Source organism: Columba livia, chromosome 1, assembly GCF_036013475.1.
Source record: "Columba livia isolate bColLiv1 breed racing homer chromosome 1, bColLiv1.pat.W.v2, whole genome shotgun sequence".
Taxonomy (NCBI): Eukaryota; Metazoa; Chordata; class Aves; order Columbiformes; family Columbidae; genus Columba; species Columba livia.
The window spans coordinates 149,574,912-149,598,695 of NC_088602.1; the positions used below are offsets into that span (position 1 = coordinate 149,574,912).

Sequence of the window (23,784 nt, forward strand, 5' to 3'; positions counted from 1 at the left end):
CGCTTCTTTGGATGCACTTTGTATTTCTGATGCCAGTCCATATGTCTAATCAACTCTAAACTTCCCCAGCACATGCTTTTGAATCACGCTCAGAGGGACACACACAGTGGCACTCCAGGCTGCTTTCCTATTTATTTTTAAATCCATCTACTCGTATGCCTGGGGGGAAAGGAGACCAGTGAGCAGGCCTGCAGAGCCAGCGCTGCGGGCTCCCAGCTCCTGCCGAGCTCTGTGGCAACCTGGCCTGTCAATCCGGCTCCAGCTGTGCTCTCACCATTCACCATCTTTGAGCACTGGGCTGCTACCGCTTAGTTCACAAAGGTTCTCAAATGAAGAGTTAAAAGCTGCGCAGGGAAGTTGGAGCAAGCCTACAAAAATATTTTGATAAGCTTGTGTGTGAGTGGAAAGGCAACAGTACACAACAGCCAGGAGCTCACATGCTCTACCATGGGCTAGACATAAATTCTCCATCTCGCTCCTCTGCTCTAAGTGATTCCAGGGCACATCTATACATCATGAAACTTTACTATTGTGCTCACGATGCTTAAACTTGGGGCAGGAAGTAGCTGGGTTCCAGTGTATGATCTCATATGGATCTGGGTAGGTATTTCTGTGGGAGTGTGGTGCAGCTTTTAGCAGGCTTAATTTCTGCTCCATACCTGTGTTTTCCTGCCTGGGGAAGGAAATACCACATAGAGTCTGGCACAGGCAGTGGAGAGTTGATGGCAGAGTATCTCCAGAGGGAATCATTGTGTTGCAGAGATGTCAAAAAACAAACAGCTACCCAGAAGCGAAACAAATATGAAAGTCAACAAAGAAGAGTAAAACACAGGTCCATCCCTGAACAGACCCATACCACAGGCAGTTTTACACTGAGGCAGAGCCTTGGGCAGACCCAGGTCCCATGCTGGAGGCTTCACCCTGCCTGCTCAACACTGGGGGCTGCATCACACACAGAGGCACAGGGGAAAGCAGACACCAAGGAATTGCCACTGACCGTGAGAATGGAATATCAATGAGTGTCTTCACACAAAGCCTGTGGACCAGAAGGTACTTTGCCAGTGCCCACTGCACAAGTCACAGTGACCTGAAGCCACCCATCTGTTAGAAGAAACTTTGATCTAGGGCTAGTCCTTAGGCAAAGCTGCCAGGGTTGAAAATAGCAGTAATTCCACCCCCCTGCCAAGATTTTTCTAGAAGACTGTGGAGGTCTTGCTCCCTGCCTCATTCTGGAGGATTTTTTCCACCTTTCACTCCCAAGTCAGATGGGAGAATATCTCACAGACATCGCATGGTCGTCTTCTCACTAGTTATACCACCGGCAAGTAAAACAGGGCTCTGAGTAACATATAAAGCTGGATGGGGGGTGATACTCATTTTTATAATCCAACCCCAGAAAATTAAAGCAAATGTCACAAAAAGTTACCCTAACGCCTACATGCGCACTAGCACACGATATCCAGTAAGCAGCTGTGTTTTCACATAGTTAGATCAAAGAGGCTGCAGAACAAGGAGGTCACAGTTTGGTTACAGTGTCCAAACAACTAAATCAGTGGGTACTACTGGGCTTATCACTTGATCTCATTACCTTGACCTCACCAGCTCTGGAATTTAGTAAATGTCCCCGGTCAATATTTCAGAAATGACTGAAGTTTTAGAGTATTCAGAGATTCTCTCAGCGTTGGCTAAATAATTATATCAAAAGTCCAGGAAAGGGGAAAACTTGTCCCTCCTTTCCCGTTAGCATGCATTTCTCAATTGCTCTGGAATACAGCACACACCCAGGGGGATGCAGTGATTTTCCTTTGCAATTTGCATCAGAGTATTTTTTTCATTAGAATATTTGAGTTTTTTGTTGTCTGTTTTTTTTTGGTTGGGTTTGGGGTTTGTTTTTGTTTTTTGTTGTTGTTTTGGGGTTTTGTTTGTTTGTTTGTTGGATTTTTTTAAATCATATTTCTATTACAGGCTTTCTTCCAGTTTTTTCAGCTCATATTTTCCAGGACTCTGCAAAGACACAGAGGAAGCTTTACTCCCCAACTTTTTTGTCTTTTTACCTCTGTAAACAGAAAGCCCAGCTCCTTGGCTGTCAACACTTAAGCACGTGCAATCGTATTTCCTTTTGCCAACTTTCATCATAACATTATGCATGCAAGGAGGAGGAAGCAGGGCTCAGTTCACAGCCAACATACTGATCCTACTTTGTCTTCTCTGCACCTGACACCTGTTTGTCTGGTTCCAGCTCACCAAAAAGCCTACACTGGTCACATGAATTCAATTAACTTGAGGTTCAATCTCCAAGCTTTGCTGCACTTTTTTTAAAAAATTTAGGTTTTCACAATAGAAATATCCTCCTTTTAAAAACTTGGCTAAAGCTTCTTCCTTAAAGTTTTATTAGTTCTGCTCCACAAGAATAAACCTAGCAACAAAATCTCACAGCTTAATCATGAGTCCCTCATTATCTGGATTTTTCAGAAAGCATCAGTATTAAAACCACACGATTGCCTAAGGAAGTGGAGTTTGGGCATGGATAAAGGGCTCCAACTAAAACTTATTTCTAGGCTTGTGGTTGCTAGGTAGAACCAAAAGTAATCAAAGTCCTGAAATCTATGAGCAAGTAAAGACTTGTTTGCGGCTTAAATAGCAAAAGTGAAAGGATTAGGGTTTCCCTTCACCCCAAAAAATAGTTGCACAATATTTTGGAGTTTGGATAATGAATTTAAGCATTAAAAATCCTGGAGTTATGCATTCTGCCCGTGGCAAAGGCATGCAAGCATAAAGAGGCTTTCGAGCCACCTGGATAGATAACACCCACCCCCAGCAGCAACGTGCCACAAACCACCATCCCTCAGAGATGGCCAGATGGTTGTCTCAGCAAAGAGACGGATCTCTCGAAGTAAGGACTTGCGCCAGTGGAAAGTCTCCTGTTCTCCGAGAGACACGTTTTCTGCCAGAACTGAGAAAGATTCCCCCAACACTTCTGTTCTCAACGTTCACATGCTGAACAGTAGGGATGATGATTATTTAGGAGGTTTGGCTGTTAGCAGAGCATTCTGTGTAAGAGCATTGACATTTCTACCACAAAATAAGCTTCCCAAGCCTACCTACAATGCTGGGATATACAAGCCCCGAAATTGATTGAATGCTGGTAATCCTGCTGGGACTGCCACAGAGACTTGCCCTCTCCAAGTTAAAGTATATAAAGTGAATTTATTCTGCTCTGTATTTCAGAGCTCACACTTCCATTTAGAGCAACTTCACAGAGTTCAGCAGTGCTGCTCTTGCTTTACAGCAAGGTAATAAAGATCACAATCAAGCCTTCTATGCTCCTAAGATATTTCTTACTTGGTTTTGTTACAAAAGGTATATTTGTCTCATCACAAAGGCATGCATAGTTAGATAGCACATTGTGTAAAGATTATTTCTCCTGATGCGGCAGGCTCTGACTTTAACTGGGACAATTGAGCACCCTTACAGACTAAACATGAACAACAAAATGTTCTTCATAGTTGAAAACTAACTTAAGCATCCATTTAACTTGCATTTGACAGTTAGGAGGATTCTGTTGGCTTGCTTGCTTGCTTTTAGACAGTGAGGTTAATGGCTCTTCAAAAACAGATCAAAAATATGCAGTCATGACATACCACACATAGTGAGGGCTGGGAGTTCCTTTTTAAATAATTTTTGGTAATCAGCAGTAAGGGAAGTGAAAGTTTCAGGAATTTCTCTTTTTTTCCTCCTCTTGTGCATGCACATGCAAATGTCAGGCTCCATATACTAAAGCAAAGCCAGGGCTGTACCCACATTCAGCTCTAGCACTGTGAACTCCCTGTTCTGCCCAGGGATTCCTCACTCAGATCACAAATATCTGGTATCTAAGCTTATGAACTCAGATTTATTCCATAAACAATCTGTAAAAGTCTGAGGTAGTGGAAAGTAAGCTATAAATGAACAGCATAACTAAACCATTGAAAAGAAATGCCGTTCATGTAGGTGCTCCTTGTAATATTGAAAGAAAAAATAAGTTGGCAAACAACCATTTGTTAGAAATACGTCTGTTAAGAGAGACATTTGCAAGCGTTAGTATTTTACACAATCTTCAAAGGCCAAATTTCAAGTTTCAGTTTACACGGCCCTTCATCAGATGAAACTCCAACCAATCTTCTAAACCATAACTGAGTTTATGCTTTATTCTGAAACAAAGTCATGATTAAACATATAATAAATTCAAGAGCTGAAGAAACAACCAGACTAAAAATGATGCATCAGCTGGGACTCTGGCTGAGGACAATCCCGATTTGTTCTTCGCTTCTTCAAAGAGATTAACTCATTGCTGAAGGGATGGCCCTAATTACTGGGCCTCTAATTTGATGTGGTTTTAGACACAGCATGCACAAAAATATTTTAAAGACTGAGAGAGAGAGAGAGAGAGAGATTCGCTCATAGGAAATGTAAACAACAGCCAGCTAATAAGTGGAAGGAAATAATTGTTTCCCATTATCTCTGACATGCAAATCCTAGATTTAAAGTGAAATTGCAAAAACACAAATTATGCAAGACATGGTTTCCAGCTAAGAAAAACAAGTCATTTTCTCTGAATGTTGTTGTTTCAGAGTTGAATGCATCCATCTTGGGAAAAGTGGTTAGCCAAGTTGAATCACGTATATTCCAACTCATTTTTGAGGACGACTGAGGATGCATTTAATCTTCACTCAACTGGTGGCCAATGTTTTGTTTGAGTAGACATTGTCCGTACAATGCACACATTTGACATAAAGTATATTACCCAATTTGAAAACCCCACTACAGTGGGAGATACTACCATGCTGTTTCAACTGAATATGGTTTCATAAGTAGTTCAGAGACAAGAAGGCTAGTGTGAAACTAATTTAAAGGGAATAAAGCCTCTGAAAATAATTAATCACACCATGTACTACTAAAATCCCCTCATAAAGGTACTGGCAATCAGAATGAGTCAACTGGCTGGAGCAAAGTGGCCAGCGGATACCCCAGGGATGGGATCTGGCCCCAGGAACTGTGGGCTGGTTGGCCAGTAGGGCTGGGGAGCTGTGCAAGAGGACCAGCAGGCATGATCAAGCTTGGCAAGATTAGGTCAAGTGAAACATCGCATAAACTTGATTTCACAAATCACATCACTGACAATTTATGGCCAGCCTGATCATTCAGAGTTTCACCATCCTTGAGCACATCCTCAGATGAAGAGATAGGCATGACCCATTAAGATCTGGTCCTGTGGCTCTAACAGTGCCTGTGTTACCTGCAGCTACCTAAGTGAAATGCTTTTCCTAGGCAAAGAGAATACAGCCTAGCACCTACCTTGGATCCTGCCCAGATAGGCAGCACAGGCACAAGGTTCCTCCATTAGAAGTAAAAACCCACCACCATGACCATTGGAGGGCTGACTTAGATGGGTTGAAGCTCATTGCCTTATCTCTGTAAATAGAAGCATTCAGTTCTGCACTTGGGCTATTTAAACAAACTCATGCTCAAGCACAGACTCCTAGTTCTCCCAAGTCAACAGTGACCTGAAGTCCCTCTTGTTCAACAATTTCAATAGTTTGTACAAGAAAAAAAAAAAATATCAAGCAATGGTCTTAGCCCACAATTTAGTACCTGGTTATTCTTTAGCTCAGTTCTAGGAAGAAACTGCTAGATTCCAGGAGTCAAGACAGAGTATGAAGAAAGCCATCATTGATTAATTGGTCTTCCATAGATCTTTTAATATCCAGGCCTCAGAAATTTTGCAGTACTCAGATTGCAGTACTCTGCCTAGATTCAGTGTGACAAGACTCAGTGATGTGCTTTTGTCAATAAGTACACAGACTTCATGCTTACTTGCTTTACTTAAAGTACAAATCATAAATAGCTGTATGTGACAAATTCCCCAGTATTGAACCTTCACGGCTGCCAAGCAGCATGCTGCAGAACAGAACAAGGAGGGCTATAATTTTCTTTTCTTCATTTTGTTATTTGACCTTCAGTTTTTCAGTTGTCCTTGGATCAGTCTGGAACTAAATATAGTCCTTTCAGCATTATTTATATGTTTAACCCAAAGCTACCTACATATACCAAGGGACTACCATAACACTGTTCTAAATTATTTTAACAGCTTATTTTAAATTGGAAAATGCAGGTTTTGAAAAACCATTGTCAATTAATTATGATTCCTTAAACTCCTACCAACTCTCTTGTGTTTTGTAACAATTTTCTCACAGCCTACAAGACAAAGCCTCCAACTTGCTCAGAGAAAGCTCTTGAAACTGTCCAGCCTTTGAAAATGCTGATTGATCTTTAAGTTAACACATTGATAATGATTTTGGCCACCGGCTATTTACAAATGCAATGCAATTTACAAATTAAAAATAAATAAATAAATAAACTAAAAAAAACAAAACCATAAATAGATCAGCTGCATCCTTAGGGATCAACAGTCATTGCAGCTGAAACATCTCTCAGTGCACTGTGTCTCTACAAACTATTTGGAATGGGAACCAAAATCCACCACATTCAACTGAAAGTCATTAGTGTCTGACTACATACAGTAATTCCTCCCAAACTAAGCAAAAATTTTTTCAGTCGAAAGGCCTTTGCCAAGCAAGGAAAAGACAAAACAGCCACTGCAATGATCCTCTGTGAAACCTTGAAAAAGGACATTTTCTGCCTCAGGAAGTGGTTCTGTGGTATGTCTGCCAACTATAGAGCTAACCAAAACAACAAAGAGCTGGGTGAGTGGACAGATAGATGGGGACACATACAGGCACACTATTTCTATCATGTAAGAGCAATTTCCTATATCATCACAATTCTACAAACAGCATCAATATTCTTTTATTCACATAACCAGTGTGAACAATTTCAGAGGAGGATTTGTGGTCCTGCTTGGGTTTCTGTGTGTGTTGCTCTTTTACTTCATCAATAGTACGTTTAACAATATTTTTCAGTCAGAGAATGGACCACGTGAAAGTTGAAAGTTGAGAGAGTTATTTCTGTTCTCAGGTAAGAAACTAAAAAAAAAGTAACACCATTTTATCACTGCTTCAACCAATGCAAGCCAAATTCAGCCTATGAATTTAAAGGGCTTAGACTAGTAAATCAGCTTAGAGCAGTTATTTAGAAGTTCAGAATTTCTTGGATAATGAATGAGACAAGTTGCCCATGTAAGCTTTACTGAAAAATATTTAAATTTTACAGTCAGCTCTGTAACTTGAGACAAAATAGCATCACCCAGAAGAACAACCAGCCATTGCCAGCAACAGCTGCGACAAGATTTCTGACTGTTATCCACCTCCATTTAAAGCCAAATTTTCAATAGAACTGAGCACCTAAGATATTTTGCTGCTTTGACAAAAAAAAAAAAGTCAGCTATGTTACAACGCTTACCTCTCATTTCCTTAAAGCTCTGAGTTTGAGCTCCATGGATGCTACAGGCCTAAATGCTCAGACATAAGCAGATCACTTTGGGCAACACATTCACAAATAGAAGTATTAAAAAATTGATCTGTGTGCACTTGGCAGCCAGTGAAATTTGTATTGACCTTTTGTTGCTGCTCCCTAATTTTACCAGGGCAATTGCACAAAGTAAATGGAAGTGAGTTCTCAAACAAGCTTGAGACCCTGTTTTAATGATACAGTAAATGCAGGTTTAGGGCAAGAAGCCTCTGATCAAAACCATCCCAGCCATACCACCCAAAGCAGAGGCCAGCATGGATCAGTAAGGAGCTCCTGTCAAAACTTAGATGGAAGAAAGATGCCTATGTAATGTGGAAAAAGGGACAGACCACCTGGGAGGAATATAAGGAGGCTGTTAGAGTACGCAGGGATGCAGTAAGGAAGGCCAAGCTCCACTTGGAATTAAGTCTGGCCAGGGATGCCAAGGACATCAAGAAGGGCTTCTTCAAGTACATCACCAGCAAAAGGAAGGTCAGGGGAAATGTAGGTCTGCTGCTGAATGATGTGGGTGCCCCGGTGACGAAGGATACAGAGAAGGTGGAGTTACTGAATGCCTTCTTCCCCCTCTACTCTGCCCTGGTGAAGCTGCATCTGGAGTACTCCATCCAGTTCTGGGCTTCCCAGTTAAGAAAGACAAGGAACTACTGGAGAGAGTCCAGCAAAGGGCTACAAAGATGATTAAGGGTCTGGAGCATCTTACAAGCAGAGACTGAGAAAGCTGGGTCTGTTCAGCCTGGAGAAGAGAAGGCTGAGAGGAGATCTCATCAATGCTTATAAATATCTCAAGGGTGGTTATCGAGAGGATGGGACCAGACTCCTTTCAGTGGTACCCGACGACAGGATGAGTGGCAATGGGCACAGGCTGAAATGCAGAAGGTTCCATCTGAATATGAGGAGAAACTTGTTTACTTTGAGGGTGCCAGAGCACTGGAACAGGCTGCCCAGAGAGGTTGTGGAGTCTCCTTCTCTGGAGACATTCAAAACCTGCATGGACACATTCCTGTGTGATCTGCTCTGGCTGAACCTGCTTTAGCAGGTGGGTTGGACTGGATGATCTACAGAGGTCCCTTCTAACACCAACCATTCTGTGATTCTGTGACAAAAGCTCTGTTAACTCAAATTTGTTAATATGGAAAAGTGAACTTTGAACCAGATCAGGTACAGCCTATCTTCTCCCAATAGCATAGCAGAAATGGTATGAATTACTTGTCTTGCACTCTCATTAATTAAATCAAAATTTTCTCATGTGTCTGCCTCAGTCCAGATCAGATCTGCCTTAGAGAATGATACAGTACTGATGGGTGCGAACCCAAGTCCGAGTGCCCAAGCGACAGATTCCCAAGTGGTGTGGAAAGACTGCAGTTTTTCAAAAACGCAGTACAACATATCAAGCACGGAATGAAGATATACAAGGCAAAAGCAAGGTGGTGTCATAAAACACTTTCAGGGTCAATAGCTAACGTCCGTGTTATAAACATTCTATTGGTTTTACCCAAGGTTATTTCCTTAGCTGCCAGAAGTCATTTGGCTAGAGATGGGATAAAGGGGCTGCTTTGGGCACTGAGTGTGATCTATCCAAGGATCAGATCAGTTACATTCTGCTGTTTATTTAGAAGCTGTTTGTTCCCAGTCACTTGCTATATGTTTCTATAGAAATGTATACATATGTGGGTACATACATGTACACTTGGAGGGTGTTTACATAAAAGCTCTTGGGAGACTTTTGAATGAAAAACCACAGTATTTTCCTTCAGGTCTAAACCATACTTCACCAAGAGGACCAGAAGAAGTGTTGCTGAATTTTAATACCTCCTGCTCCTCTGTTAACTCCAAGTTCCTCCACATCTCAGGGGCTACTGAGTAATGATAGCAAAAGACAGACCATTAACCTAGCAAGGCCCCTGGAAAGATAAATACTACTCCCCCGGGCCCCAGTTTAAGAACATCTGGCTTAACCACCATCCTCCTATACAGAAGCATATCTCAGGAGAGGAAGATGAGCAGAAAGATACTGCTGAGATAAGAGACAACTGCAGCTGCACCTCTGCCAAGGGCTGGCCTGCAACTATGCTCAAGCATGTGAGACCTCACCATGCAAGTTCTTTACCAGCACCTTATCCAGCACCCTCTGCTCTTTCCCATTCATGATCTTCTTCCATGATGCTGCTGGGTCTCACTGCCTGGCCCCTGCAGCTTTTGGCCATTCACCTGAACCTCCCAGCTGTTCACCACAACCAAACAAAACCAGAAAAGCAAGAGGTGCCATCAAGCAAGGGCTTCCAGCAGGCTGGAGGGGCCATTTCTGGTTGCCTTCTACCAGGTTCATTCCTGCAACAGGCTTGTGCCTGGCCACAAAGCTGCTGTGACACCACCAAGGAACTCCTCACTGACACAGGGACATATGCAAGCAAATGCAGGGCAGCAAACTCCAAACAAGCATTTTGGCTGTACCCTCATTCCCCCTCCCCATCATGTTTATGATGCACTCAAACTCATTCAGATTATTTCTGTCCCTCATCCTCCCATGGACAGCAGTCCAAACCCCTTCAGAGAGAGGATGTGACTGCAGAGCAACTCTACTATATCTTCTAGTGTTGCTAAGCTATATGCTATTGAGCAACCAAACATCTCAACTCTATCAGTAATCTTATTATTACAGCACTGTAAAAGAAAAAATGAGAGGGTTTTGTTTGGTTTTGGTTTTTTTTTGTTGTTGTTGTTTTTTGGTTTTTGGTTTTTTTTTGTTTTTTTATGATGGAGCTGCCACTGTCTGGAGGAAACCTGTGTTTTGCACACACAGAAAGGCACACACGTATTTCATATGGTGCATTGCAAGCTGCACAGAATTGAAAGCAGCTGGAGGAAAACAGTTATAGAGAAATGGTTCTCCTGGGCATCATCTGTTGATTTGTTTTGTTTATAGAAGGAACGAGATTTTTATCTCTGCTCAAAATATAAAATGCTTCCATGGCACAGAGCTCACTGCTTGGCTACGCTCTCACTCAGGAATGTAAATAAAAGGCAGGGGGGTGGGAGAGGGCAGAGGTGAAGAAAAGGTTTTACTGTACAGAATCCCTAGAGATGTCAAAAATTAAATGGTAAAACGTCCATAGGTGATACAGTCAAGGTTTGAAAGAGGAACTGAATCACCACCTACTGTGGAAGTAAAGTCCACCTTACCATGCTTGTTAATAGCTTGACTCTACTAAAGCTGAGGAGGCAAGTTAGGGACAAACTACCCAAATCCCAAGTCTCAAATCCCAGCCTGAGTCCTGGCAGGATGAACACCCGCTTAAATACACCAGTCCTTACAAAATGCATGGCCTGCAAAGGCACAGATCCTTACAGTCCTTCCACCACCTTGTGCCCACAGTTGATATTCCAAGCTCTCTCTGCAACCTTGCTCTGGGGAGGTTCCTCACTTCTCTGTGCCTGACACCCAAGATCTCACGGTCTCTTTCATTTAACAACAAGGGCTCTGTGTCCTAGAAGGACACCAGATAGCTGGTTTTCTACTTAAGTTGATATCACTTCCAACTGTATTAAGCAAAAGTCATATCTCAGGAAAGAAAATAAATTGTGACAACACTATATAATTAACTACTGTTAATAATTTTAAGTTGAAAAAGTTTAAAAACATAACTACTGAGATTGGTGTCCAAACTGTGAGAAATTACCTGAAGTCTAAAACTTTCTAGTAGAAAAAGTTTAAAATACTATTCTTCTGAGATCCAAAAGGTTCAAGGTTTGTTGCCATAGCTAGGGATAGTTATCACAAAACTGAGGATCTTTTATCTTTCCACCACCTATTCTTAGCTCTTAAGAGAAGAAGAGAGACAGAAGACCAGATATGTATCCAGAAGTGAAGGCTGCTAAATGTCAGTCCAGCTTAATTAGCCACAGAGTGGACATTAAGTCTTTCTGGAACCACCAAGAGGTATTTGCTCTTCTTAAAGCTGTGTTGTCTCTCGGCCAGAGCTCTGACCTGACTGACTACTGAGGAAATATTCGGGCAACTCAGAGTTCTGTGCTAGGTACAATACATCATAATGTTCAGAGACACAAAACATTCCAGAACATTAGTGATATAGTCACTACCCTAATAAAAATATATAGCTTCTCAGTTTTCCTACTGTGAAGCTTATACTGAGGTCTCTCTTGGAGAGATTACTGTATCTCAACTCAGAAAACCTTAAAACTGAGGTTTGTTAAAATCTTTGGAGAGTAAACAGATCATATTGATATTTTAAGAGTTGGAAGAAGGCCCTTGCAGGCTTCACCACCATCACTTTCTGTCCCTCATGCTGGTGTGCAACACATTGAAGATCCTTTAGCTGCTCCTTTTTCTCCCAGGGTGGCTATATTTCATGTCGTTCCCACATTTCAAACCACGTGCCTCAATGACCTCTTCATCTTGTTATAGCTCTACTGAGAGGGTGTTTACATAAAAGCTCTTTAGAGCTTTTTGGAGGAGAAACCACAAACATGCACACACAAATTACATCAGATTTATTGCTACTGAATAAGTTACAAGAAAACCTAGGGTTACAGGTTCAAAACTCTGCCAGTAGTTCTCATCCAAGAGCATTCATACAGCAGGAGCTTGTGATCATACAGTTACCAATTACCCATCCCCTCTAAAGTTCACTGCCTTTTCATCCTTCCCATACCCCTCAACTCCTAACAAGTATCACAAGGTTTCCACTAGCTGAAAGGAACTATTCTTTCCAAGGAAGTAAACTTCACTTTGTCAACACAAGCACACAGCTACCACCTCATGCCCTGCTCCCAACATACATCTCACTTCAGCTCCTTTCTTCCAGTCTCAACTTTCCCAAGCATACTTGACCTCCATCTGTAACCACTCCCTTCAAATTCATATAATATCCTTCTGTTCCCATTCATTCTTCCTAGTCCTTCCCCAGCCATTCTGGGCATCTTGCTGCTTCTTCTATCTGAAAAACATACCAAAATAACAGATTTTGCTCTTTCTCTTCTTTCTTGCTTCCTTATCAAACTCCCCAAGAACCCCACAGGTCCTGCAGAACCATGAAAACCAGGACTGGCCAGGAAAGAAACAACCAGAGGAATGGATATGGAGAATCTACCACATGTTAGATGACCCTTGCATTAAAACTCTAGTACTGACCTGCAAAATCACTTCAGCCATAGAAAATACATGTAAAATAAACAAGCAGAACCTAAAAGAAATTGTTAGCAGTGTAAGCAATGGCACATAAGACAAGGGAATGAAGAGATGGACATTGGACATAATTTTCTCAAATTCCTACACTATTGCTGGGAAAGTGAACTAAATATGTTTCCAGACCAAAGCCAGAAAATACTTTGAGCTCTTTCTGCTGGCTATTTCTCAGCAGTTAGCACACACTGAGCTCATGGAACAGTAAACTTTGTTTTCATTAGGGAAAAAAAGCCAAAAACAAACCTAGGGAGATAACAGAAAGATAGAAAAAAATCCATCTAAAGGTTTCAGGTATGCCAAGGGGAACTGATAAAAGACAATCTCTCAATAATATGTCAATATTTTATTTTAAAATTGTTTTCAGACAGCTCCATTAAATACTGTATAAAACTTTCCTACAGAAGAGCAAGGCATGACAATCAAAGGCATTAATTACCAGTGAGTCAGCAATGAGGACAAAACACACTGAACATTATTATTGACAAAGCCTGATGCAAAGACAAAAAGGAGTGAAAAAGAAGAACATGGGCAACTTTCTTTTAACAATGAGAGCAGTGTTGAAGGGGACAATGAAGGGAGAACACCGATTTACTCTTCAGCACTCTGAGAAAGTCTCACCTGTCAAAACTTCCCATTGATTTAACTTTCCATTTAAGAAGGACCACAGCCAGGCTGGCAGGACACTTGGACTGCTATCTGAAAGATGTGGAGTGACAAGTCCTCACCCCTTGGAGCACACGAGGATGCAAAACTAGTCACCCCAATGCAGGGCAGTCACAGGAACTGCCAATACGTTCCCCTGGGGTTCAGGGGAGAGCAGAGTTCATGGCACGGTTTGGAGGAATTACAGCAGTTCTGAGAGGCCCTGCTGAGCCTGGCAGTTAAATGCTCAGGCACAGCAAGAGATAGTCCCTGAGCAATGGGATGGAGTGCCCCACTGCTCACACAGGCAGTCTTCTCCTTAAAGAGGTTGTTTACATTGCCTTCTTTCACCATTTAATTTAAATTCCATTTAGTGTACCAGAAGCAGCATGTTAAGTTCATCAGGTTCTTAAAACAGTCAGTAGACGGAGGCAGGAGATCCTAGAAGCTAACTCAGAGCACCCAAAATTATTTTGCGAGGTGCCCAAATATCCCCAAGATAAGAAAAGCAACCTGCCTCAAAGCAAACAGCAGATCAGAAGTTAAAACCAAAGACCTAGTTCAGAAGAGCTAAGTGAAGCTCCAGAGAAGGCTCCCAGGCAGAAGCTGCCTGGTGGAGAGGCCAGATTAATTCCCCCCTTGCCAGTCTCTCCTGCTTGTACATCCCAGTTCAAACCAGACCCAGTCCATCCTAAGCCCTGTGGGAAGGAAAAGCAGAAATGGGATTGCTCAAGGACTGTGTCCAGCTCCTGTTGGTCTAGTGGCATTTGTGAGCACTAGCCAGCTTCACAGCATGCTCCACTGGATACTAGATCTGGAGATGATGTCAGAAGATGGGTAAAAGGAAGCTAACCTATCCCTGTAGGTCTACCTTAATATACTATTAATGCTATAATCTCCGTGCACTTAAAGAAATTGTCCTTGAGGGATTTTTTGGGCAGAGGCATGAAAAGGTTTAGGAAAAACAAAGACCACAAGGAATGAGTAGGCTGAAGATTTACTTTACACAGAGTCGTTAGGGTGAAATGCACCTTCACATAAGAAGAAAAGGGTCTTCAAATAAACACAAATAAAACACTTGAACATAGAGGTGTCTGAGTTTTGCAATGAAATGCAAGCAAGCAAATCCAAAGCAGCACAACACTAGAGGCTGAGCTACATTTACCGGGATAACCTGCAATTGTAATTATGGAAGCCTGTTCTACATTCCCCTCACCAAAAAAAGAGTGATATGTTGACATAAAAGCAGCATAATCAGCACTGAGGGAACTTCTTTTTGTATTATCAAATCTACCTTGTTTTCAAAAAAAGAAAGTATTTAGTCATTTGTGGCGTGGCACTTTTCCAAATTATAGTTCAGTAGCTTACCCTGCTCCTTCTCAGGCTCACCTAGAGATGCTTGATTTAGCTCAAAGACAAAGCCATACACTGCACAGCTGTGGGATCAAATTATGTTTGACGCGTTAGTGAGAATTCCAGATTTGCTTCATGTAAAACCACGTGACAAAGACTATTCCGAATCGGTTAGTTTTTTCTGTCACCAACAGCAATTTGCTGATGTTTCCTGTTGAGTCAGATCCTTCTAGCTTTCATAAGCCCTTTGAATGTAGGGGAGGGAAGCAGAGTGACTTCCACCGACATAATGGCCATTTTAGGGAAAAAAAATAACCAACAGCTGGAGTTAAAAGAATACCAAAGAAAACCAAACTTCCCAGCCTTTTGACCCTGTAAACCTGATGTGGGGTTCACTGCAAACTAATGAGCCTGCCATGAGAGCTGTACATCTTAATGGGTGTATGTTGGTGTTCCCTACCCAGGCTTCTGTCTCCAGCCACAGTGGTCTTTGTAGCTCTCTGCCTTTAATGGCAGCAGTGAGAGCTAGAAAAGTTCAGGCCTACTCGCCCACAGTTGGTGTTCCTTTCAGAAAGGATCCCATTTTTGTACTGCCGGACACTGGATCTGGTTGGAAGCATTATCTGGATGTGTTAGGGAGAATAACCTGCTCACCCTACACCTGCACTCAAACCATCAGCCTAACGCTCTAGCAATCAAACATCTTTTGTAAACACTGAATTTTTTAGGAGGAAGAAATGGTGCAAGATCTAGTTTTAGGTGGCATCTAGTTGGAGGAAAAACAAAAGGAAATCTATTTGATCTCACTTTTGCCTAACTCAAGCACAAATAGCAAGGTTCTGCAAAAACAGAACAAAGTTTTACTTGGAGACAGCTATCTCTAAACTTTCTTTTTCAGACCTCTTTCAAAAACAACAAATGTAAAATAATGCCAAACAAACAAGAGTATTGAAGTCACCTGTATCAAAACACTATCTGTCACAAGATTAACTTCTGAAGTGGTCTTGTACAGGTATACTATCAAATGATGAACTCTAACACGTTGTCCTCCACTTCTAAGTACCTTCTGTATCTAAGTGTAAGCAAACACCTAGGCTTAAGACTAGAGGCAAAAGTTTAGTTTTCATTCTTTTTGATCAGAGACTGCAAATGCTTTGGGCCAGGATTGACCTGTTGTGCAATGGGTAGACAGTATCTAGATCCAGCGGAAGGCAAATCTCTCAATCTCCCTATACATTTCTGTAAACAAGTGATCATTAACACTACTTCAGTGTAAAACTGGCGTCTTCTGAATGATTTAGCTTTTCAGAAACAGACAAGAACACTGCAAGTATGTGTTTTGCTATGTTTGAAAGCATGCAATTAGACATGTATCTCACAAACATCAACAAACACCTCCCATCCAACCTCCATATTTCTAAAAAAACCCAGGTTTGTTTAGACAGGGGTTGATAATCCAGTCTGAACACAGGTATCTGAATGCTGTGACAGCTTCTTCATAATGTTAAGCTTATGGTACATTAAACTTTAAAGCAAGATAAGCTCCTGCTTTCATTTCGTCAAACATCTTCTCAGACAGCAAAAAGAAAGACACAAAGCAATGTTTGCAGCTACAGCCAAGCATGGGATACCCATCTCAGCATATGTTTAAAATGAAAATGAACGATATGTTGCATAGATATACTACTGTATTTTTAAATAGAGAATATCACTGGGATTTGTAAATCTTAACCTCATTCCTCCCTTAAGTGTTTGTTTTCATTTTGTGCCTAAAAAAACCTCTGAGATGCACAGAGAATAAGCAAATAGATAGCAGTCCTTGAAATTGAGAAAGTTCGCTGAAAAGAAACTGCTCTGATAATCAGTTTGGCTACTAAAAATCACAGTGGGTGGGGGGGACATGGGCAAGAGAATTTTAAGAATAGTCCATGTTGCGCTACTGGTATTATTGAATTTTATGTATTTAGCCATATTATGCCTTCTTGTAGTCAGTAAAACAGTAATTTCACTGTCATAATAGTAATGAGGTAGCAAGAGACATTGAAGAATCCATTATAGGAGACCTGCAAGAAGAGACTTTGACCTACTGAGAGCAAGAAGTAAGGATGGGGAGAGGAGCAGACAACTAAATCCTTGAGGAATGAAGGACAGCAAGCAGACTTGAGCACATCAGTTAAACTGACAGATTACCAAAAAAGACATGTCAGGTTTGTTCTTCCCATTTCAAATCTGAAGAGACTATGTACCCAAAAGCTTGTCTTTCTACTCCCAACATTAAATCAACTACCTTAAAAAGCCTCTCCTTATAGCTGACTTAAGGTCATGTGGAAGATAAATACTGAGAGATTACAGTCACTGAATTTTCCCCTGATTCAAAATTGACACAACACACTACAAGCATCATCTCTATATTACACTGATAACAATGCATGAGATGTGCTATTAGAGGATTTGTTATAAAGAGTTATTGATTATCTTTATTGTACCAGTCTTAGAAAAAAAAGGACCAAATCATCCAAGTTTCCTCCTAAGGCCTATATATTTTCTAGAAGTTTAATTTTATGCAGCTACAGGCTCTCCTCCCTTTCCCTCGCTTCAGATGACCTCACCTTACCCAAAAATCTGAAGAGATTGGTCTTATCACAACTTAGCAAGATACCACCTGCCAGCTGAACTGTGATAAATCACAGCTGGTCTTACAATACACATGCTAACAGTGACTGAGGCTGAGCTGACAGGCAGCAGCTCAAGGCTTTCATTTAAACCACAGAGTTCCCCCATCCACCAAAACCATGCTAAGGAAACAACTCAATAACACACCAGTTGCCATCATCATGTTGGTATTCTAGTGTTCATTAGATCTATCAACTCTTTTGTCTACCTGCAACTGCCTTCTGTTTAGTCTGTTTTAGAGCCAACAAGGTGGACAAGCCGCCTATTCTTTGTACTCACACAACAGTTCACATAAGCTACTACCATAACAACATTCACAACAGCAAATATTCATTCCTCTCTTCCCCCATGACTGCCCTTCTGACATGATACAATGCTGGCAGAAAAAGATAGAGAAATAAGAATTCAGAAGTTATTTAAAAATGAGAATAAAGCTTAGAATGAAAATGTCAAAGGAACTTGAAGAGTTATTACTTTATTATTACTCCTGCCATACATAACACTTGTGTTTTCTGACTCCTGGAAGTGTCAGACAATTGGGTATGCAATATGATTGTAATAAAAACATTCTCTATAATTAGGGATGTGCATTTCTATTAGCAACCCTTACATAGTCTTTAAATAGCTCCTTGAACCCAAGGTTTCAGCCATGAATAAAGGAAGCTATGAGCTTGCATTGGGTTTTACTCATTTGTTTAAACAGACATGCAGTATAAAAAAAAATATATAAAAACAGACTCTCAAATGAATAGGTTGACAGGTTTGAACAACAACCACAGCACTTGCAGATGTGATTCACACCATTAACCTTACAGGTTCAGTCATTCCATCTTACTGAGATAAATGGATCTGAATAGCTTAGCCACCAGGCAAACCTACCAATAACCCACAGATATTGCCCAGTATATTTCACTGGAAGTTTAAGAAGCACCCTCCTCCATTGGAAGAGTGACTCATAGGCATCTGTATCTAATAAGCTACTTAAAATCAACCTGTATTTGTAGATCAACAAGACTGGTTAATAGTAACCATTGCCAGGTAAGAGTATAAGACACTTTCCTATTTAAAACTCCAGCTTTCCTTACTTGTTGCGTTCACAGAACTCATCTGCAGCCAGGAAAGCAGAAACACTTAATGGTGTATCTCTACTGTAAGGCAATTTCCCACCTCAATCCTAATTTAGACTTTCTGAAACTTATATGATAGGCACTCAATTCAGCAGCTGACTGTCCACAGCCAGAAGCCTAGTTTAACTTTGACTTCAGACTACAATTAGAGCTACGTTTGTTTATAGCAAGACTGAATTCTGCACTAAACTGCCATGCCTTCACCTCAAGGGGAAGAACCGCCTTTCTCAAACAGAATCAGAAAATGAGGCTCTGGAGAAGCAGGCACCAGAAGGTACCCTACATTTACACGGAGCAGTTCCATGACTTCAAGGACCTCAGGACACATTGACATGCACTATATGGAAACATCGGGCCCTTCCAGCAGTCTCACAGGTGGTCAGATCCCACCAGCAACCTGCTGCACTTCTGAACTGTGGGTGTGCCTCTGCACTCACCCTCATCCCCGTAAGCTTATAAAGATCAGCAGCTAAGCAGCATGGTTTCACTGCCATTTTATTTCCTAGTAAAATTCAAAGGAATTAGAACTTGGATGTTTGTGATGATCAGGGCAGATCTTATTAAGAAAGCTGGCTCACTCACCTACGCGATATGTCGATGCACATCAAATACGGGCTTGACTCTTTTTCAGTCTCTCTAGACCCACCCTTGACACACAAGGAAGCTGAACAAAGTTCAACAGGGTCAAAGAATGAAGAAATATGTGCAGAAATGATCTGTCATTTACACTGCTATAACAATTGTGCTAACCTGAAGCTGACATCACTATTCTCTTCTAGATTAGCTCTGGGTTTTTGTCAGAGATTCTTTTTCTACCACCATCCCTGAAACTTTTTCTTGAGCACACATACAAATAAGAAAAAAACATTGGTTTACTGGAAGGCAGGATTTGAAGAGGTATTCAAGTAAAAACAGTCAGAAAAGCACTCCGAGTTGGGCTAATTTAATTTCTGAAATAAATTATCCAGACAAAGCATTGTTGTTTGGTTTTTGGTGGTTTTTTTTTTTTTCAGCATAGCTCACTGCAATGCCTACTGTGCTAACCATTGCAGCTACTGTTATTCTGATTTGTATCCACTACAAGAGAGCAAATTCAAACAGCAGTTAAAGTGTCTGTACGCTTAAGTCAAGAAACCTGTCAAGGGACAAGTGTACAGCATAGAGATCTAAGGCAACCCTGCAACAAGTACTCAATTTCTTTCTGACCAGCACTAATGTTCCTGCTGCCTACAGAAACTAATAAGAAACCAACAATAGTAAGCTCTTAATTTTGAAGACAATTTTTGTTAGAATCTTGTTGGTAAAGCACTTACAAGAAAATATTGCAAAGAGAGAATTCTCTAAAAGGCATTATAAGTTTTGTCAGTATTTATTTCAATCTCTGCATCCAAACCAACTCCCTCTTGCCTGACCCTTCTAGCCATTTATCTTCCAGTTTACCCTTACAAATAAAAGACTCTACAGATGCTGGAGGACCTTCAGTAGGCTTTGTGTCCAATATGCAGCCCATATCACCTTTGTCACTTACCAATACAGCAAGACCAGGAAGACTGCCAGCAAAGCCAGGGTGACCGTTGTACTATTAATTTCTACGGAGACAAATGCCAGGAGACCTAGAGGCTCCATTTTCCTCCACCACAGCTCCCGCCTTGAGGGGTGCGTGTCAGGGAAAGTCTTCACAAGAGCTGATAAAGCCTCTCACAGCTATATGAAGAACATCTGCAACAAAACAGGAACCAGAAGAGCAAAAATATATCAAGTGCAAACTGCAAACCTTTCCTGTTCTCATCGACTGCACGCTCTGAGGGAGAAATTGAAGGTTCCCTGAATGGAAGGATGTAGCAACTTCCCCCCTCCCACTGTTGTTGACTGTCATGCCACTAAATATTTACATACCCACCGCTTGAGACATCAGTGCTGTTGAATAGGTTTTTAGACATCAAATACAACAAACTGGGGAAAGTCAGGGTGGGGGGGAAGAGAGGGGGAGAGAGGCTGACCATGGTACAGGTCATAGAAGAAGAATATAAAGACCCTTCAGTAACACCCTGGCACACAGTGTCATTCTCTGAAGTAACAAAAATTAAGTATTTTTGCAACATAAAACTTAATTAGCACTTGATCTCCAGCCTAGTTATGCCTTAAAAGAATGGAACAAAATCAACTTCAAATTATCAAAACTAAAAGGAGGAATTGGGGGGAAATTCTTCCAATGCGACTACTAGAAGACATATATAGAAGGAAAAACTAATGAGCAGAAAATCCCCACTGTAGTACCAGGGTCCGTAAGTCAGCATCTATCACACTGGTTAATCCACACAGACAGAACTGTTTGGCTGTGTCATCTCAGGTTCATGAGTCCTACAGCAGATTTTCCCGGCTCAGTGCAGTGCTACCTTGGAAGGTACCATTAGCCAGCCTCTCCAGAGGTGTTTTGGCTACCCCTGTGTTGCATTTCTAGTACCAGGGTTAACATTTACTATCTCTGTGTTGCAGAACAGTCAAGCCGTCACACTCCCTTGAACACCCTGCTCATGAACAATCAAGCTTTGACTGCAGTTAGGAAATATTTTGTGCACGGTATATGAATTTCTCAGCTTTCTTCTATATTTCCTGCCTGGAAACCTCAATTGTGTTTCAGGCATCTGGTCCAGTCCAAGTAGAAAGGGCAACCTGAAAGGAAGCCTTTAACCACTTATATGAGAGAAGACCACCAACTTGTTACAAAGTTACCAAACGCCTTTATAAAAAAAAATCTTAAGCATTACAGCAGCAGTAGCTTGCAAGTAAAACACTCTTGCCTATGACAAAATTCCCCAAACTGTCCAGTATCATTTGTTAGTTATGAAACTAGAAATACACATTCCTGGGTACTGCAGCCTCCCCACCTGTTCCATACAACCTATTTGAAAGATACGGAAATAAAAACTATCAAAAGAACCCTGCATTTGTGAATTATATGGCAACCTTGAGAAACAGAAATTCTGCAACATCTTATTCCCATAACACACCAGATGAAGAGTGGTTTCTTCTCATACAACCCCAAGATAATAGCTTAGATTTAATGTGCAAGGCTTCTCCAATATCACTGTATTACATTTCCTTCTCTTATCAGAGAAGTTAATAATATAGGTATCAAAAAAGTAAAGTCTCTAACACAATGGAGTTTAATTTTAAGAAGATTTGGCTCTACTCTAACTGAATCACTTCTATTTTGGTTCTCTGTGCTCCACAACTGCATTAATTCCTTTCCAGCCTCAGATCTTTGCAGAATAAGTAAAAGGTGTTAACCAGCTCATCAGTTCCACTGAATAGCATGGTAGTTCACAGGAAACCTTGCCTGTTGTATTAAAAATGCTATTGCTATTCTGGGTCAATAAAAGCTCTGCCAGTTTGCTGTTGCCAAGTTCACCAAGAACAACTGCAACATGATTGAAGAGCAGTGACACAAGGAGTTAATCAGCGAACACAAGCCAATCTCAACCAGCAACTGATCCTGTGCGACTTCAAGAAAATAAAAATAAAAATCAAAAATCCATATGCATTAAAGTATCTTCAAATCTAAACCAATCACCACAGGAGTAGAAGGTAAGAAATAATATTACAGTTTCACTGTGCTTTTATTTACTTGGCTTTTTGACTAAAGGACATATTTATCTGCACATAGAGGACTTATGCCCTCCTATTAAAATCAACAGCAAAACTATCAGCAATCAGAGAATTAAGTACAGACCTCACTTATTTTTTAAGAAACACCAGAGCTTTTTCCCAGTCACATTGGGAGGTAGGTGGGATGAGTAGTTCTTAAACACACTCATTATGAAAGAAAATAGGCTCTCACATCAGCATCCAATTTGGAAGAGAACACATAATCAAGCTCCCAACAACAACCATCCTTTTCTGTTGTTGATTTTGTGGGGAAGGTTGTTTTGTTTTTTAAGCCTCAGAACCTGTTTCTTGCTGGAAGGTTTTAACTCAGCACCTCCAGCCATTAAGAAGGGTGGCGTGCAGCATTGACTCTACAAACCACCTGGAGCACTCCTCACTGCAGATCCACATGCTCACAGTTATCATCTCAGAGTTAAGGGATCCAGCTCCATGAGGATTCACAAAAATCCACATGATGCTTTGCAGGGCATAGGGAAAAGCATCAAGGAGACAGACAGCAATGAAAACAGACTATTTATCAGTTCTGTACCTCTCTTTACAGGTGCCTTACATGAGAAATGCCATCCTTATTGACTAGTTAAGAGCACAGATATTTTTGCCAACCTCCCCGTTCTCTGTGGAGCCAGGCTAGTCAGGCTGATTATGATAAAGTTATCAAAGAACTTCGGAGAGAGACACGAAGTCTTCACTAACCACATACATGCTGGAGGAAGCCAGAGACAAGCAGAAGGGGAAGAGAGCCTTTTCCTGCCAGACCCCTATGAGTCAGCAGCACTGTCAGCATTTGCCTCCACAAGGTTTCACTCAATGTTGCATCCACTAGGGTTCACAGCTCCTTGACGCAGCACCATCCGAGCTCTCTTCTTCCATAGCAAATAGAATTCACATATTACCACCTCATTCAACATAGGCCAAAAAAACCCCATTTTTGACACACACACAAAAAAGCTCAAAACACCCACCTCATACTTCACTCCCCAGCATGACATACCTGCAGCCTGAGAGCTTGACATACACAAGTATAATTCAGACATGAAATATAAAACTTATTAAAAAGCAGGATTACAGACCTCAGCAGACCTAAATCATGTTAAGATTTTGGACCCATCTTCAAAGTGTATCAAATGGAAAATGTAGTCTCACGTATTTCATAGGCTAATGACTAACCAGCTAACCACGAACACCTGCTAATGACCAAATTCAACTTCATTCATGCTATTCTACCTCCTATGTTTTAGGTCTATAATAATTTAATTAAGGCTGAGCCACAACAATTTTATGATAGATGAAGGAAGTTTAGATATGTGTTTAATTTTATAGCAGTTCTTCTCTATCAAAATTTGTAGCACAGTCTTCAGATCAATGAAATTCTGTTATATAGACAGCTTAGGCACAAAATGCTACAAATGAAATATCACAGAACAGATTAAAAAAACATGAGATTAATCAGAAACTACTTTATATATAAGCTTTAACAAAGCCCATGTACAAAACTGTCTAAGTATATAAGATATTAATTTATCTTAAAGAAAAACCTTTCCAAAGCCAAAATGAATTGTTAACATCTTTAAGGTAGACCAGTAAAAAAAGATCAAAGGAACATTTCACAAGGAGATTTTTTTATGTTTAAAACAACCTTAATAGCCAGAG

General features: G+C 41.0%; 1 protein-coding gene across 9 annotated transcripts in view; it reads right to left on the reverse strand.

Annotated features, from left to right (window-relative positions):
• TBXAS1 (thromboxane A synthase 1) overlaps nucleotides 1-23,784 on the reverse strand; it is a 249,428-nt gene that overhangs the window by 216,520 nt on the left and 9,124 nt on the right. For 6 of the 9 annotated variants that reach the window (XM_065037883.1, XM_021284649.2, XM_065037866.1 and 3 more), the window contains one exon: nucleotides 19,994-20,184. The exons of 2 other annotated variants lie outside the window; for them this stretch is intronic. Coding sequence is in view for 6 of the 7 variants with exons in the window: in XM_021284649.2 (XP_021140324.2) it covers nucleotides 19,994-20,091 (98 nt within the window). In the remaining variant the exon portion in view is untranslated. Of the gene's footprint in view, nucleotides 1-19,047; nucleotides 19,130-19,993; nucleotides 20,279-23,784 lie in introns of those variants that run through there. One more of the 9 variants, XM_065037839.1, reaches the window with a different exon arrangement.